General features: G+C 37.6%; 3 protein-coding genes across 3 annotated transcripts; 1 reads left to right on the top strand and 2 right to left on the bottom strand.

Moving 5' to 3' along the window:
• Positions 1-150: 150 nt before the first annotated feature.
• LOC105391388 (tumor susceptibility gene 101 protein) lies at positions 151-2,141 on the bottom strand. The gene has a single exon (XM_011562855.3). It carries the CDS (start codon positions 2,030-2,032, stop codon positions 809-811), a length of 1,224 nt encoding a protein of 407 aa, XP_011561157.1. The 5' UTR covers positions 2,033-2,141; the 3' UTR covers positions 151-808.
• An 842-nt stretch (positions 2,142-2,983) lies between these two features.
• LOC105391389 (adenosine deaminase-like protein) lies at positions 2,984-6,525 on the bottom strand. The gene is made up of 7 exons (XM_048627753.1): positions 6,482-6,525; positions 4,748-4,896; positions 4,469-4,657; positions 4,172-4,391; positions 3,920-4,076; positions 3,741-3,841; positions 2,984-3,240 (listed from the first exon to the last, which is right to left on the bottom strand). Exons 1-7 carry the CDS (start codon positions 6,509-6,511, stop codon positions 3,043-3,045), a joined length of 1,044 nt encoding a protein of 347 aa, XP_048483710.1. The 5' UTR covers positions 6,512-6,525; the 3' UTR covers positions 2,984-3,042.
• A 944-nt stretch (positions 6,526-7,469) lies between these two features.
• On the top strand, positions 7,470-10,485 carry LOC105391390 (60S ribosomal protein L12). The gene is made up of 4 exons (XM_011562858.3): positions 7,470-7,634; positions 7,711-7,784; positions 8,231-8,411; positions 10,263-10,485. The coding sequence occupies exons 1-4, from the start codon at positions 7,598-7,600 to the stop codon at positions 10,463-10,465; spliced, it is 495 nt and encodes a 164-aa protein (XP_011561160.2). The 5' UTR covers positions 7,470-7,597; the 3' UTR covers positions 10,466-10,485.
• Positions 10,486-15,925: the final 5,440 nt, after the last annotated feature.

The raw sequence follows: 15,925 nt of genomic DNA, 5'->3' as shown, positions 1-15,925 counted from the left end.
TTGCAGCAACGAAGGTCAACGAAACCCGTTCGTTGGCGTTCGTTGGGCGGGTCTGTACGCGGCTTTACAACCATCAATACTCTTACAAGAAACGTTGAATATGAGATAGGTTGTAGGCAGTAAACTAACAGTGCATACTTTAGGTAGTCATTCAAATCAAAGTAAAATTTATTGTCTACCACCTTTAATGATATATCAGTGCTGAAGAACATGAAAAGGAGTGATATGCAATTATGCAACACCTACCAATAACCATCTACAATTCTAAAAGGATACATTCACAATTATTTAACTGAAATCTTAGATCATGCCAATTGATCTTTATAATGACTGGCACATAGTTGTGCTATTACAATAGGGTACTGAGGTCAATTTCAAGGCTCAGTAATAATGTAGTTTAATTGTAACTGATAAGTTACTTATAATTCCAAAAGCAATAAAAAAGATAAAATTCAATATTTGCATCATTCAAGACTTTTTTAAATATAAAAATGTTGCCTGCCTTTCTCAAGCAGCAGTGAATTCCTCAGTTATTTCAGTGAAGTTATTATTTATTGTGATGTTTATCTATAATTAATAAAAAATGCAAAACTCTCTATTATGTCCATTAAATAGTTGAATATATTTATGAATACAATCAAAATGGATACTAGAATTAGCTCACTATACATTTGATTTCTATTTAGCAAATGATGAGGCAGTCAAGAAGGATACATCTAGATAATATGCACTCACTTATTAATTACTCTTATGAGTCATTCCATCAAGTAAACATCCAATAGTATTTCCTGTAAAATTTTAAAGATTCTTAACATGCAAGTTGTGCCTTCTGCCTGCACTTGTGCATCAGAGCCCTGAGAGTGAACTGTCTACGAGCTAGAGTACGTACTTGTTTCAAAAATGTGTCCAGATCAATAACCTCCTTACGGAGTGCCTCTCCCATGTAATAAATAGCATCTTCCAGAGTAGCTTCTTCAGCAAATGCATTCACCAGCTGAGAGTAGAGTGGGGCAGTGGTGACCACAGCCTCGTCCACATCTATGCCCTCCTGGTCAGCGAGGCGCTCCACTGCTACATTCAATTCCTTCTCTTTTTCCTGCAATATTGCAACATTTTTGTCCAACTCAGTTCTCTCCCTTTGTAGTCTGAATAGAATATCTTCAAGTCTAGATTTCCCTTCTTTTAGCTCCTGCTGTGTGCGGCGCAGGGTCTCCAGTTCAGCCTGCGACTGCTGGGACTGCTCCTTGAGGCGTCTCCTCAGCTTGTCCTCCACAGCTGACAGTAAAGATGCTTTGATGTGTTCTTCAGTGATGGTACCACCAGCTACATCTGTCCCACCACCATAGTTCGGTACGGGAGGATACGGAGTTGGATTAGCAGCAGGTGGGTATGGTGTGCCATTCACAGGCATCTGTCCAGGGTACGGTGATCCATAGTTAGGGTATGGAAGGTTAGAAGATGTGGGCCAAGCAGCCCCTCCTGTGGGGTATGGTGGTTGAGTGGACACCTGAGGGTATGGAGGATATCCAGAGGGTGTCGGCATGAAGGAGTTGGCGGCGGGGTCGCCGGGCCAGCGCGGGCGCGGCGGCTGGTCGCGGGGCCTCGAGTACACTGGAGGGATTTCACCAAAAGCTGTAATCATCCACTGAATGAGGTTCAACAACGTAGATCCATTGCCGCTCCATTCGTGGAGATAGGGGAGGTACACTTTGCCATTGCTGTCAACGTATTTAGATACTTTAATAGACATATCAGGTGTAGGTTTCACGAAACTAAGAGGGGCATTTTGAGGATGCGTGTCCATTAACCAAATGCAAACTGGTATGTTGTAAATTGCGCCTTTGTAGCTCACTGGTATTGTTCCCTCAAGGTTTAACAGGTCTTTTCTAGTGCCGTTGTTGAACACAAAGGCTTCTAATCTGTAGTTCAAGCTTCGGTATCGCTGTATCACTGTGATCACCTCTCGAGCTGTATAATCCGAGTGCTTGTATTTTGACAAATACTGTTTCAAAACTGCATCGTCGTTCGCCATCGTAATCACTTTAAATACACCTTACAGACGCCTTCAATTTGGCGAGATGAACAAGAAAATATGGTTTTAAATCACTTTACTTCGGATGGTACAAATTGAGGTACAAATTTATTTACGATTTGTCATCCAATCCAAATCCAAGCTCGATAAACGTCAAAGCAACGAACGAATAAATGAGAATGATGCATGCAGTCATGAGTCATGACGACAAAAGTCAACACAAGTTCGTTCGTTCATTCATTCATTCAAGTGCAACATGAGAAAAATAGTGTTGGATAATGGAACTCTCACTGTTAAAAATATTATCGATAGACCTAGAGCAGTAGTGCTCTAGCATGAAGGTTTAACTAGCGCCATCTATGATTTATTATTATTATTATTTTGGTAGTGTGTTGTTCTCCCTCTGTTGAGTTTGAGGGGTATGTTTTGTATCCAGATCACGCGGGCCTTAGCCAAACGTAATCGGATCGGTGATGCAGGATGATGTCATGAATTTCCTTGTGATGCGGCAGGTGTTCAGGATTGTGGCTTTTTGTAGAAGGTGGATTGTGTGGAGTGGAATGTTCAGTATTTCTAGGCTATTTTTAAGGGTTTTGGGTATGATTCCTGTTGAAGACAAGACTATGGGGACTATTATTATTATTTAACTCTTTATTGTACAAATATTACAAATAAAAGTACAAAGGGTGGACTTAACGCTAAAAGCATTTTCTGCCAGTCAACCCGCAGGAGGTACAGGAAAAATAGGTAATAAGGTGTACAAAAAAAAGAATTTTAAAAAAAAGAAAGAATTTAAAAAAAAGGAAAAGAATAGTAAACCTAAGTCACTTAATATTATACCTAATTAACCTATATTTAGTTCTTTTTTTTCACTGAAAATTTACTGGTAAGCGTTGGATTGGAGCCAATTCATGTCTGACTTACTAGTAAGTGGATATAAATAAACATTAATTATGAAAGCTTAAGCTTGTATGTTTATTATCTACAGAAACATGTAGAAGGATATTCGTTTATTGCAGATGTAAATCATTATGAGTGATAAAATGTTCTAATTTATCTAAAACGGTTTTTCTTGATGTCTCATCAAAAATGTAAAGGCAAGCACGATGTGATAGTTGCGCCAGTTGAGAATTATCCAATTTAAAAGTCTCCGCACATAATCGGTATTCTTGAGACAATGAAGTCGCAAACACCCCTTTATCATCAGTCTGAAACAGAAAGGTGGTAAAATCAATCGCCCTGTGGCATAGAAATAAATTTATTTATTTTATTTAAACTCTTTATTGCATACACATAGAAACATACAAAGTAGGTACAGATCATTACAGGTTGACAGTCTATGTACACAAAGGCGGACTTATCGCCTTAACTCCTTATAATAAGATAAATTATATTTATTAAATACGACCGAATGGCGGAGTGGTTAGTGACCCTGACTACTGAGCCGATGGTCCCTTGGGTTCGATTCCCGGCTGGGGCAGATATTTGTTTAAAAACACAGATATTTGTTCTCGGGTCTTGGATGTGCCCGTAAAATGGCAATAGGCCCGCCCCCTATTACATTGGGACTAACATAACACTCTGGCGAAAAGTGGGTGCAGCAATGCACCTCTGCCTACCCCGCAAGGGAGTACATTAGTCCTACAAGGCGTGAGTGCGTGTTTGTTTTGTGTTTATTTATTAAATCAATAAATTAAACGGCACTTACGCAAATTATAATCGGAATTCCAGCATCAAATAGTTCCTTAAAGTGGTGAGACTCGTAATTTGCTATGGATTTTGTATTCACATTGCTTGTAAGGCATACCTCTGAAATATTCAAAATATTACTTATTTCACTCTTATATAACTAAGCATATAATTTGTGCATTTTTATATTTTACGTACCAACTGGCGTTTTCTTAATACATAAAGTGTTCCATGTAGAGTCGTTTCCTCCCAGTCGTGGTAGAATACAGGTCCCATGTCCAATGCGGTTGGGGTTAAAATCCAACATTTCTTGAACTTCATCAGGATTACAGACTTCTCCACAGTGCAATGTTACCTTAATCAAATAAAATATAGAAAAGGTTAATATGAAGAAGGCATGAGTTAAATTGTAATTTATTTACTTAGATAATCTACCTTACTACAACATACCTTTAAACCGGCATTCTTTGCATTTTCTAACAATGGCACGAAGGTTTGGAATTTTCCCACGGAAGGATCACCGCTAATTTCAATCCCTACCACTACAGATGAGTATAATTTATGAAATTCAATTACTAAATCGGTGATTTCTTGAGCTTCCGCAAAATTAAATCTTCGGTCAATAGACACGATCAAGCGTGATATTATTGTCATATTTGCAGGAGTATGCCTGAAATTTAGAAAAGACTTTCATTAAATATCTGTTAGATCACAAGATTGTTATAAGTATTTTACTAGATCACTTACAACATTGCTAAAATTATCGCTTCGATGTATTGCTTCTTAGTCATGTGTGGAGTATCACGAGGTGTACTTCGTAACTCGATGTAGCAACAACCATCGTCTTGAAATTCTTGTAAAGTTAGGTGCGTGGCCAAAGTTAGGGCTTCGGGAGTTGTCGTCAAAGAATGAGCAATGCGGAATACTTGAAAACACCTTCAAAAATATAGATGATTAGATAAATAAGCATTATTATACATAAATAATCATTACTTATAAGAGTTTAATAATCTTTCAAAAACTTACTGTTTCAAGTTTCTAGTGTCACCAGCTGCGATTTGAAATTCATCAAAGAAAGCATCGGTGTTATCAGTTAGACCAGAATCTGCATGATACCTCTTGAGCTGCAGCATAGTTGAATGACTCAATGAACCATTAAGATGAGCATGGAGTTCCTAGAATGTATAAAATTTAGAAAGTAAGCCACAGCTCGTTTCGTTCTTTGCTTTATGTTGAATCTCAGATAGGTACCTGATTATGTAATACCCCATTTACACTCTCGCCTCGGCCCTCGCCTCCTCGCTCGCCTCGTCACTCGTGCGGAGGCGCGAATGTAAACACCCACTCGCGTGTGACGCGAGTGGGTGTTTACACTCTCGTGCAGAGTTCAGTTGTCTTTTAGTTAGGCCTCGGTCTCCTATTTACGCCGTAGTTCGCGTCCAGCGTCACGCCGTAGGCCGCGTCACAATGCTCACTATAGAAATGTACTGATGCGGTCTCCCTCACACGCCGACGTTGGCGCGTAGATGTAGTGTACATCGTGACGCGGCCTACGGCGGTGACACTTGACGCGACCTACGGAGTAAATAGGAGACCCGGGCCTTAGCAACGATGGAGGACGTCGAAGTTTTAGCCGCAACAATAAAGAATTTATGTATGATCACCGATTACTTCGCCGTTTATGGACCGATTTTGAAAATTCTTTTTTTAATGTATTGGGTTGAGATCCCATATGGTCCCATTTTTTTCAAATTTTGATTCCACCTCCAAGGGTGGGTAAAGGGTTAAAAACAGGCTAGGAATTTCCATTTTGGGTACCTATTAACCGATTGTAGTTAATGAATTTTAGAAAGTACATAGGTACTTACCTATATTTTTAACATTAAAAAAATATGATGGTGACCTTGAGCTGATCTGATGATGGAAACGGAAGGTAGTCAAGGGAAAGCAACTACTTCGTGTTTACTACTGACTAGTAGGACTTATAGGTATCATTTGCTTCTTAATTTTGATTGTCAATTATTGCAAATAAACTAAGTATAAATAAGTAATAAAATAAAATAATGATAAAAAAAACGACTTCAAAAAACCACTAAAACGTAAAAAATAATTTAAGGTTTAGACATGGTTTAGACCTATTCTATGTGAAAGTACTAATATATCTAAGCAGGTAAGTACTGCTTTTATTTCTTACGTTTTAGTGTTTTTTTATTATTATTATTTTATTGAAATATTTACTTATATGAAATTAAATGTTTCGTCTTGCGACCAATCCATTATACAACTGACGAAAAAACACTACGTTATAATTATACGACGACGAACACAACCTGCGCGGCACGATGTAGAAGCCAGAATGAAGCGGACGCGAGAGTGTAAACACCCGCTCGCGTGCGACGCGAGCTCGACGCGAGCTCCTTTGACTCGTGCCCCAAATACCGCTCCGGACGCGAGCCCCGCGAGTGGCGAGGCGAGCGAGGAGGCGAGCGACGAGCGTCTGTTCACACTCGCGCCTCGCCCCTCGCCTCCTCGCTCGCCTCGCCACTCGTGCGAGAGTGTAAATGGGGTATAATATACATTTGCATAATCAATGTTTGTATTTTTTAGTTAGTTTGCATATCGATACTGAGATTGAGAGATATTAATATAGGTACATCCCTATTTGTTGTATGAATCTATGTTCAGATTTTTGAGTTTTTGTATAGAGTGTTGAGATGTGGAGCGCATTTATTATTACTGAATAGTTTATTTTACACTCACCACTTTTGGTAGTTTACGGCAAAATTCCATATTTTTCGAAAATAGCGCCAGAATCAGCTGTTATGACAAGCACAAGCAAAGCAATCAATGACATGACACTGACACCAAAAATTTAATGACAGTTAACACTACTTGACATTGACACAAACTTCAAACTTGCTTGACTTTTTTTCATTTTTTTTAAAGGATAATCGAGATCATGGAGTAACTTATTATGCTACCAACCCACTTGCCTATTCGTATTTGCAAAAACTCACCAAAATTATTGCCAAGTTTGCCTACATTTTTTATAATTGGAAAATACAGCAAACATCAAATAACAAATACGAATAGCCAAATGTAGAGCCAGCATTATAGTATTCCGAAATACCACAGAAGTACGTTGCGTGGTGTAAAGTATTCACAAGTTAAAAACGCAACAACAGACAAAGGTAGCTAGCAGGGCCCGGCCCGGTAACCCCTTAGAGGGTTTTTGATTGGGTTTTTTGATAGGGTTTGATTAATCAAACCATTTTCACTAATCAATTTGGTTACCAAACCCCATCAAGACTGGTGATAGGGTTTTTAAAACCCTAACACAAAGGGTTTATGAAAGGGTTATTAACCAATTGGTTTGTGATTACCTGGAGTGGGTAACCCTTTCAAATGTTATTACCCAGTTTAAAGGGTTTACCTCATGAACTCGGTTATGCAATGAAGGAATTAACTTGTTCATAGGGGTTTGAAGTGTAACCATTTGGTTTGGGTAAGTGGTTTTACAATAAAGCCAATTGTATGAATAACCCGTTTAAAGGGTTTTTCGCGGGAAAGGGTTGTCCGGGCCCTGGTAGCTAGGTTAGCTCAACATTGGGCCAGCAGTAATATAAAATAAGTGGAATGGAGGGTGCTGCGACCTGCGAGACGTGCAAGAGTGACTTCATTGGTTAATCTGTGTTCATAGGTATTTTTTTTACTCGTCTGTCACTGTCAGTGTCAAGCCAAATGTCAAATTTGTATTTCTTTTTCGGCGAGCCGTGAACGTGAAGGAACGTTTCATCGCGATTCGCTTTTAAATCCGTCTTAATCGACGCGAATTTGTTTTATTTTAATAAATCAAATTAATATAATCCTTTAAAAATGCCGCCTAAGTTCGATCCTAACGAAGTTAAAATCGGTATGTGTTATTTTTACTGTAAATTTGTGAAATTACTTAGTGCTGTGTGTCATACTTATATTTCACGTATTTTCAGTCTACCTGAGATGTGTTGGTGGAGAAGTCGGTGCCACTTCATCTTTGGCTCCCAAAATCGGTCCCCTTGGTCTCGTGAGTACTGAATTATTGTCCGGTTTGATCTTTTTCCTATACCAAAACATAACCTCTAAGAGGCAGTCAGAGTTGTACTTGATGTCTGGTTTAGCAACCATTGACATTCTAATTGAGCGATGAATGATCCTGGGGGGTGCCCCCCTACCAGGCGCGTCCTTCCGGGTGGCGGATGGAAGGAACCCGCGACTCAGGATCCGTTCCCTGTCGCGGCTACTCCGAATGCCCAATAAGGAGTCGCGGACCAGGCCATATGACTGTCTCTATTGTAGCTTGTGATATTATAAGGTACTACTTTTACTAATCATACTCATAATGTTATTTTTATAGAGTCCAGGGAAATTGGTGAAATGGATCCCATGTAAGACACAGGGACCTTTCTACTACACATGTGCAACTTCTAACTCTATCGGCGTGGTCTTACCAATCATTAATTGTGATTTCAGTCCCCCAAGAAGGTCGGTGACGACATTGCCAAGGCCACCGGAGACTGGAAGGGTCTTAAGATCACAGTCCAGCTGACCATCCAGAACAGACAGGCCACCATCTCCGTGTGTCCCTCGGCCGCCTCCCTTGTCATCAAGGCCCTGAAGGAGCCCCCACGTGACAGGAAGAAGCAGAAGAACAGTGAGTATTATTGTTTTTACTTAATCCCAATGAAAAGTTTATTATTATGTTCGACAAGATATAACCTGTTTTTGATTTACTAGCTATTTAGTTTTGAACCCCCATAATCAACCATAGTGGTTGATGATGGGGGTTCTATCCTCTTGGGGGTATTATTGCCCCTTACGGTAAACCGTGCAATCCCATTAGGTCTCAAGCTTCCTTATATAGATAAGGTATAGATTTAAATATTGTATTGTATTAAACCCAAAATAGTAATCTTATATTACACCAACACATTATCAGGGTGTCCACTTTCTGGAAAGTCAGGGATAGTCAGGGAAAAGTCAGGGAAGCTCAAGGTGGTCAGGGAAAGTCAGTGAAATTGATGGACCACCTGGAAAGTCAGGGAAAAATGACAAAATTTTAGCTCTTTCCTTTACTTGTTACTGTTTTTCTTCTATTTTAAACGTAAAATACATAAGTCATAAAATAAAATCTCGTAAGCCAGATTCCAGAGTATTTCATACCAACTTATTTTTTTGTTAAATAGGAAAATGAATTTTTTTTCAAAAGAGGGTGACTCAGCTCGCCATTCTGAACAGTTTTTGTTTTAAGACTTTAAGAAGTTCGTGATGAAAAATAAGTCCCCATAGAATAATGGTAGACGCGCTGTCGGCGCTCATTTCATTGATCAATTTTCATACTTTGCGACGCAGCGGTGCTACAAAAAGCACGTTATAGCAAAATAAACATATTTAAACTTTGTTGTACATAAAAACCTACTTAACTACTTATAATTCAATGTATTATTGCTTTCTACACATAATATTGCAATAGTGGTAGGTGTACATTACAAACCTAGCCGAAATGGGGTCACTCAGGGGTCACGAAACAACTTTTGTTCTACGAGTTTTTGAAATTCGCGATTATATTTTTGTTTGTCAACAGTAACTAAAACTTCACCTGACCAACAAAGTTGGTAGGTACTTATAGAAAAGCATTTTTTTCGCGAATTTTAAGTGTTCAAGTGTAAGTTGTTCTCTTTTGGCTTAATAATAGGGATGCCCGATTTTCTGGCTTGTATCGATCTTTTGAATCGTAACTCCGTGAATCGATTCTCGATCTGAATTGTATGGCTTTGAATCGATTTAATCGATCTTAAAAGATCGTATCATATATATTTTTTAATCTAATTATACCCTCAATGTAAATCATATGGCTCGGAATCGATCTCGGAAAGATCGTTAAATAAAAAAGACACAGTAAGCACGCCACTTTATTATTATAAGTCTTGTAAGCTACAGATGCCTACCGTCTGCAATTAAAGCAAGAAGGGAAGAGAATTAAGTGAAACTTTGGCATCTTAATCGAGTATATCTGACTTAACTTGGCCAATAAACTTATTGGAGAACAAAATTGCACCTGAACCAACCAATTAGAACTCTAGGGTTTCGTTTTCTCATGATACGATTTTTTCATACGATCTTCTTTGCATACGATTTGATCTACCTGCAGATCGCATTCCATTGAATCGATTCAAAAGATTGGTAGATCGTTTGCCGTGAATCGATCTTCCAAAAGATCGATTCAGATCGGGCATCCCTACTTAATACAGCTTACCTTACCCTTTTTACAGCTCCTGTATAAATATTTTACGCAGGCGAAGGTTTTTTTAATAACTGTGAAGCAAATGAACGCAAATCTTTCAAATCAAGCTTTTGTTTATTTTGATCTCGGGTCAGGGAAAAAATCTGAAATGGTCAGGGAAAGTCAGGGAAAAGTCAGGGAATTTTTTGGAGCATTCTGAGTGGACACCCTGATTATAAATTTTAAGAATCTGCTAACATATTTTTCTCCCTTAACTTTCAGTCAAGCACAACGGCAACATCACCATGGAGGAGGTGACCAGCATCGCCAAGGTGATGAGGCCGCGCTCCATGGCCCGCGAGCTGTCCGGCACCGTCAAGGAGGTGCTGGGAACCTGCCAGTCGGTCGGCTGCACCATCGACGGCCGCGCGCCCCACGATATCATCGACGATATCAACTCTGGAGCCGTGACTGTTGACGAATAAACTAACTTTAAAATACCGTATCTTTTGGATTTTTATTTGCTGACTACAGAAGGAGATGAGTAGAGTCTACAATATAAAAGCCTAGGCAATATTTTTTCTCTTATACCTAAGCATAAGCAAGTAGGCACATCATGACAGGAGGGACTTCCTTTTCAAAGATACTTTGTGTGTACCACGAACGAGGATCATGGATTTCTAATCATACTCAGAATAGTCAGAATACTAACATAATCCGAGCTATCGTTGCTGGTAGTAACGGATATTTTCTTCCGTGTAGGGGTGCCTAACCATAGACACTGACAGACAATAATACCAACATTGAAATATAAAATTCATTGTTAATGTTGCCAGAATTAAAAAATATTTTTTGCTTATATATTACCGCGACACTCCCGTTGCAACGATCGTATAAATGATTATTGAAACATGATTAATTATGGCTTAATGGGCCGACCGATAGCCATTTTGATTGTGTGTTTGCGAGAAACAATGTAAAGGTAAAATTATGATAAACTTAGTAGTTTTTTTTTTTTTAGATATTTGGTAGTCATTATTTTCTTAACCCTTGTCACACCGTTCCCTCCAAGCAAAAATCGGACTTCCTTTTTTGGCGGGAACTGGAAGGGCGCCTTTTTTGAACAAATTTTTGAATAAATTCAAATAACTTGGTATACTTACGAAATACCTACCTGGGACTCGTCGTAATGGAGCCGGAGAGCGGCGGAGATGACGATGGGTGTATGGCGACACCGCGGACAACAAAGAAGCGGAAAATGAAGGAGCAGCTTCCAGCGGCGTCTTCGTCACAGGACGATAAGTACAAACCCTACTTTAAACCTGAATATAAGAGGTCATATCCGGACAACAGCTCTAAGGAGGAATTCCCGATCTATGTTGAAGGAATTAATGAGAAAATTGGGAACAAAAACCCCTTATATCTCTCCAAATTTTTCAAAAATGTTAAGGGCATAGTCGAAAAACGTAGATTAAATGCGAACAAAATAATGGTAGTGTTCAAACAGGCAGTAGCAGCAAATGACTTCCTAAGCCATAGTTGTCTTAAGGAAAACAATTTGAAGGCGTACATACCAGCGGCGTCGGTGGAGAGAACCGGCACTATTAGATTCGTCGACAAGGAATCGAGCAATGCAGAACTGTATGAGAAACTGATGGCTGATGCTGAAATAATAGCTGTGAGACGGTTCACCAAGAAGGTAGGTCAGGAAATAGTCCCTCTCACTACGGTGAGTGTGACATTTGTAGGCACTTCTCTCCCACAATATGTTTTTCTCGACAAGTGGAGGTACAGGGTATATACTTATGTGCCACCACTGATGCAATGCTTCAAGTGCATGAAGTTTAGGCACAATGCCAAAATATGTAGAAATGATGAAGTATGTTCAAGATGTTCAGGTGCACATTCTTACAAGGAGTGCACATCAGACACCTTGAAGTGTTGCAACTGTGGTGGGGACCACTTAGCTATATCTAAGTTTTGTCCCATTAAAATAGAACAACGTAAAAGGCATGAATCAAATTACCTGACTAGGATGTATTCAAAAGTAGTATCAGACAAAGATTTTCCTGCGTTGCCCAAACCGAAAACAGACAAATCAGTGACATTTGCATTGAAAACAAAGACTACCCCGGTTAAAAAAAATGAAAATAGTCATGAGTCCCCTATCACAACCCCGGTCTCAACCGTCCAAACAACGTCTCCTAACTCCAACACCTTGACCTATGACTACCTTGTAAAAGATGATATCTTTTTACAAAAAATAATACAAACCTTAGTTATGTTAGCTAATTCAAACAAAACAAACACAACCACACACATTAAAGATATATTGATACAAAATCTTACCAAATAATGGCTGTCTTAAAAATAATGCAACATAATATTCAGAGTGTAAATAATAAAAAGGTTTTACTTAAATCATCATTAATTCAAAATAACATAGATGTGTGTCTTCTCAATGAAACCTGGTTAAAAGATTCAAACCCCTATTTATCAATCTCTGGCTATAATTATATAGGAAAAAATGCTAAAAATGAACACGGCGGTGTAGGTATTTTAATCCGTAACTCCATTAAATATAAACATCTTAAGACTAGTTTTTATCAAGATATTCAATCCATAGCAGTCTCTTTGTCCACAGCAAACGGTCCTCTTTCAATCCTTTGTGTATACTGCCCACCTAAAACAAAAAACACCAATAGTCTCATAAGGATAAATAAACTAAGAAACATTGTAAAGCAACTACCAAAACCTTGCATAGTATCTGGTGACTTTAATGCACATCACATTACCTTCGGATGTGAAATTACTAACCCTAGAGGTAGGGAATTACTAGACCTTTTTGATGAGTGCAACTTATGTTTACTAAATACAGGTGCACCGACCACTGTCGGTAGACCTGGATGTAATGCATCGGCTATAGACGTGACTTGTGTCAGTCCAGACCTTGCTCCATTATGTGAGTGGCGCGTGGGTGAGGATGCTATGGGTAGCTACCACCTACAGACCTTTACTGACATTATTGTATCTACTACAAACTATCAAGTAAATGATGACATTGAGAAATTCTTATTTAATAAAACAAACTGGGAAAGCTACCATAACTTATCAGAGGCTTTGTTTACAGATTTTAATTCTAATTCTGATAGTCCATTACAAAAATATGATGAAATGTGTAAAATACTTAATACTTTAAGGAATGTGTGTGTACCTGTGTATAGGTGTCATGCTGGTAAAACATGTAGGGCTCCGGCTCCGTGGTGGAGCGAGGACTGTGCTGAAGCTGTAAAGAAATCAAAAGATGCATTAGCTAAGTATAGGAATGATATGACAATTGAAAATTATATTGATTACAAAAGATTAGATGCTAGGAAAAAAATGATTATTAAAGAAGCTAAAAGCTCAAGTTGGAAAAAGTTATGTTCATCTTTTAATAGATACACACCAATTTCTAGAGTGTGGAACTATATACGGAGATTTAAAAGAATAAATACCAATAGAAATATATCTAAGAATGACGAATGGATTGGTAATTTTATAGACAAATTGGCACAACCTGCAAATAATGCTACAGATATAGATTTAGAATATATTTTTAACTCAGTTAGTAATGATGATACAACATTATTTTTGTTACAACCATTTACAGATGAGGAATTTAATATAGCATTGGCTTTAAGAAAGAACACTACTCCAGGATTAGACAGTTTTCCATATATTATGTTACAAAATTTACACATATCAGCTAAAAATAGTATATTACAGATCCTAAACTCACTATGGTCACAACAACTGATTCCAGAATCATGGAAAACTCAGTGTGTTATACCTATACTGAAATCAGATAAACCGGATGATGATCCTAATTCATACAGACCTATCTCTTTAGCCTCGTGTATAGGAAAGTTATGTGAGCAAATGATAAAGATAAGACTAGACTATTATGTTGAAAATAAGAATATAATTCCTTCATGCCAGTTTGGGTTTAGGAAAGGAAAAAGTGCAGTTGAAAGTTTTACTACATACCTGATAGATATGAAGAACTGTTTGTTGTCTAAGTCAACAGCAGTGTGTGTGTTCCTTGATGTGCAGGGAGCCTATGACAATGTCAATCTCCATCAAATGGCAAGGGTTCTTCATTCATTGGAACTACCTGGAAAATTAATAAAGTGGCTGTTTAACTTTTCATTTGGTCGTACATTATATGTTAAGTATAATAATATTTTACATGGCCCAAAAAACGCATACAAAGGTCTAATGCAAGGTGCCTCCTTGTCCCCAATACTCTACAATTTATATACTTCACAAATTCTCCATCATTTACCCAAAGATGTTAAAATATTACAGTTTGCTGATGATATTTTAATATATTGTGTAAATAGTAATGTACAGGTTGCTCAAAGAAACATTAATTTAGCTTTAGATAAGCTTAATTCTTATTACTCAAATGAATTAAAGCTAAGTATTAACTCAAGTAAAAGTTCAGTTTTAGTATTTGGTAGCAATAGGTCTGTAAATATAAAATATAATAATATCCAATTACCACAAACAGAAGAAAAAAAGTTTCTAGGTGTAATTTTTGATACAAAATTAAAATTTGAAAAACACATAAATTATATTTGTAGAAATGCAATGAGGGGTATAAATATTATGAGATCATTAGCTGGTACATTTTGGGGGTCAGACCCTAAAGTCCTAAGTATGTTATACAAAAGCTTAGTTCGCAGCCACTTTGATTATAGTGCAATTGTATACATGAACATAAGCCCAGTTCTATTGAAAAAATTTGATGTAATACAAAATATGGCATTACGCATTATTAGTGGTGCTATGTGTACAACTCCTATAAATAATATGGAAGCAGAGACTTGTATACAACCTTTATGTATAAGGCGTTTATTTGCTACAGAGAAATTCTGTTTGAAAGTCTTAGCAATAAATAATGATATACATAGTTAGTAGTAGGATCTGTTTACCTGAGGTTCTGCAATCGTCTTTACAAACAACACCTTATGTTTCGGCAGCGGATATCCTTAACAGTCAATATCCTTTAATCACCCGGGTTATGGGTTTTGTCACTGATTTGTCTGGAAATATGCACAAGAGTCAGTTATGGCCAGTATATGAATGTAAATATGAAGCATTAATATGTAAACTAAATGTAGATACTAGTTTTATTCTAGATGAAATAGATTTTAAAGAATATTGTTCTAATAAAACTAATAGTTTATATTTGTACACAGATGGGTCAAAGTCTTTGAATTCTGTAAAGTCTGGTTATTATGACCCTCAAAATAAGACAACTAAATGTTTTAACTTGGATCAAAATTGTAGTATTTATACAGCAGAAGCATATGCAATTTATCAAACTCTTATATATGTACAAAACTTGAATAATATTGAACAATACAATGAAATAATAATAGTTTCTGACTCTAAAAGTGTACTATTGTCATTACAAAATTTCAGTTTTAATTATAAGGTCAATTATATTGTGTATAAGATTAGAAATATTGTATATAATCTCAATATTAATGTGACTTTTAAATGGGTACCGTCTCACAGAGGTATCAAAGGCAATGAAGTGGTTGACAAAGCAGTCAATTCTAATCACGATGAAGATCATAGCAACATATGCAAGATTCCTTTTACCGACCTATACACGAATTTAAAGAACGATAAAAGACGACTATGGAATGAATATTACAAGGATATTTCGAAAATGAAAGGAAGATGGTATGCAGAGATCCAAAAAGAACTCCCAATCAAACCATGGTATCATAACCATAAGGATGCCAATGAGAGAAAATATATAACCATTATAAATCGCCTGAGATTTGGACACTGCCAAACGCCTGCCCATTTACATCGCATGAAGATAACTGACAATAACAAATGCACTTACTGTGAAGCTGATGGGGCAGACTTGACCCATATTGTTA

The sequence above is a fragment of the Plutella xylostella genome, chromosome 19 (assembly GCF_932276165.1).
Source record: "Plutella xylostella chromosome 19, ilPluXylo3.1, whole genome shotgun sequence".
Lineage (NCBI taxonomy): Eukaryota > Metazoa > Arthropoda > Insecta > Lepidoptera > Plutellidae > Plutella > Plutella xylostella.
This window is presented reverse-complemented; position numbering and strand designations above follow the sequence as displayed.

What these genes read in the sequence shown, in the direction of transcription:
- LOC105391388 (XM_011562855.3), bottom strand. Translation starts at nt 2,032, where the DNA reads ATGGCGAACGACGATGCAGTTTTGAAACAGTATTTGTCAAAATACAAG.
- LOC105391389 (XM_048627753.1), bottom strand. Translation starts at nt 6,511, where the DNA reads ATGGAATTTTGCCGTAAACTACCAAAAGTG. An exon ending in GCCGTAAACTACCAAAAGTG is followed by an intron (nt 4,897 to 6,481) that starts GTGAGTGTAAAA and finishes TATACATTCTAG; the next exon opens with GAACTCCATGCTCATCTTAA. An exon ending in GACACTAGAAACTTGAAACA is followed by an intron (nt 4,658 to 4,747) that starts GTAAGTTTTTGA and finishes ATATTTTTGAAG; the next exon opens with GTGTTTTCAAGTATTCCGCA.
- LOC105391390 (XM_011562858.3), top strand. Translation starts at nt 7,598, where the DNA reads ATGCCGCCTAAGTTCGATCCTAACGAAGTTAAAATCG. An exon ending in TCCTAACGAAGTTAAAATCG is followed by an intron (nt 7,635 to 7,710) that starts GTATGTGTTATT and finishes ACGTATTTTCAG; the next exon opens with TCTACCTGAGATGTGTTGGT. An exon ending in AAATCGGTCCCCTTGGTCTC is followed by an intron (nt 7,785 to 8,230) that starts GTGAGTACTGAA and finishes TTGTGATTTCAG; the next exon opens with TCCCCCAAGAAGGTCGGTGA.